This window comes from Malania oleifera, chromosome 4 (assembly GCF_029873635.1).
Source record: "Malania oleifera isolate guangnan ecotype guangnan chromosome 4, ASM2987363v1, whole genome shotgun sequence".
Lineage (NCBI taxonomy): Eukaryota > Viridiplantae > Streptophyta > Magnoliopsida > Santalales > Ximeniaceae > Malania > Malania oleifera.
In genome coordinates, this window is record NC_080420.1 from 14,375,406 (window position 1) to 14,377,241 (window position 1,836).

Sequence of the window (1,836 nt, forward strand, 5' to 3'; positions counted from 1 at the left end):
AGTTATTTTAAAATTATGCTATTACTCTATTAGTTATTATTGTTGCATTATTTTATAATTCCAGTCATTATTTTTTATTCCCTCTTATTTATCCATAAAAAAATATAATTTGGCAAGCTATTATAAATGATTACCAAACGTACGTGTAGACACCCCAATTTTAACCAGGCCTTTCCAAGGAGACCTCATGTCAAAACCTTCCCACACATTCTTGTAGGTCCCAGAAATGCTAAATCATTATAAAAGTAGAGGAATGGCGCTTATGTAAATTGTCCTGCGTCTAACCCAAGTTAATGAATACGTTTAATTGGACAGGAAAAGGAAAATGCTGAGCCCGACCAGGGGAGGGGAGGGGAAGGGGAAGGGGGTGGGGGGGTAGCTTCCCATGCAACTTCGTGGAAGGAGAAGAAAAAGGCCATGAACCAATTCAATTTAGAGCGAAACGCTTCTTTAATTTCTTCTGTACCTTCGTCGGCATCATTCCAATTTCCCTTCCCTTCCCTTCCCTCCCCTCCACCTCTATTTAAATCCTCCCCTTCACCTTAATTTCAATATATCACAATTCACATGCATGCATGCATTAATCCCACTGCTACTATCGTTAATTTCAAACCATATTCCCAGTCAGAAAGCTTACGTACCTACATTTCCTCATTTAGTTTTTTTAGAGAGAGTATAATTAATGGCGGGCAATAGGGTGGTGTTTGAGGATTATTTTCCGGCGATGGTGGAGATACTGGGGGTGGAGGGGTTCATGAAGGAGCTGTGCAAGGGGTTTCGGTTGCTGATGGACGTCGACAAGGAGCTGATAACCTTTGAGAGTCTGCAGCGTAACTCGGCGGTGCTGGGGATGGAGGACACCACCGACGACCAGCTCCGGTGTATGCTCCGGGAAGGCGACCTTGACGGCGACGGTGCTCTCTCCCTCACGGAGTTCTGCATTCTCATGTTCCGGCTGAGTCCCGATTTGATGGATGAATCCAGAAAGTGGCTGCACGAAATTCTGTTTAATGCTTTGTAATTTTATTTTGATTGGCACTCTCCATATCTATATATATATATTGGGTGGTGTATCGCATTACCTGTGCCATTACATATTAGAAGTTTTGTATTTCCTCGTCCAGCTAATGTAAATAACTTTTTAAAAAAGAAATCAATGGCAAGAAAGTTGATTCTAACTACACATTCATATCTATGAACAGAAGAATTGAAAAATTAAATTTATCACATGATTTCATTATAAATTCTAATCAAATTTTTATTTCATTCTATAATTCACTATTACATAAAGGAAAATAAATTTGAAGGAATAAAATAAAAGATATAGCAAACCAATGAAGAAAATTTTAATTTTATAAGTTTTTAAATTTTCACTTTTAATAGAATTGGATATGGAGAGAAATAATATGGAAAAAAAAAAATTCAATTCCTTTCTTCAAACAAAATCTTGTCCCAAATATGAACCCTCGTGTTTGGAAACTTGGATTTCAGACCTTGAATTTGATTTGGGTGAATTTGGATAAATTTCAATACAATTTTATACTACATCTTATTCAAATAAAAGACAACTCCAAATATAAGGTTTAAGTGTTTGGTAAGAAGTTATAAGGCAACTATAAATTTAGGAAATGAAAATTTATGTATAAATAATTTAATTTATAATATTCGGAAAAATATATATATCTATAGAAACCAATGGAATCAAATAATTTGTCAAGAAAAAAAAACAAAAGAAAAAAAACAAAGGGCTGGCCCTTTTTAGTTGTACTTAAAAAAAAAAATAACAGTTTTTATTCCTCAATTTAAAATTTTTAAAGAATTACTTTTAAAATAGCT

The 1,836-nt window shown here is 34.7% G+C and overlaps 1 protein-coding gene across 1 annotated transcript; it reads left to right on the top strand.

The window, feature by feature from the left end:
• The first annotated feature begins 591 nt into the window (after positions 1–591).
• LOC131152746 (calcium-binding protein PBP1-like) lies at positions 592–1,062 on the top strand. Its single transcript, XM_058104598.1, has one exon. It carries the CDS (start codon positions 683–685, stop codon positions 1,019–1,021), a length of 339 nt encoding a protein of 112 aa, XP_057960581.1. The 5' UTR covers positions 592–682; the 3' UTR covers positions 1,022–1,062.
• Positions 1,063–1,836: the final 774 nt, after the last annotated feature.

What these genes read in the sequence shown, in the direction of transcription:
- LOC131152746 (XM_058104598.1), top strand. Translation starts at nt 683, where the DNA reads ATGGCGGGCAATAGGGTGGTGTTTGAGGATTATTTTCCGGCGATGGTG.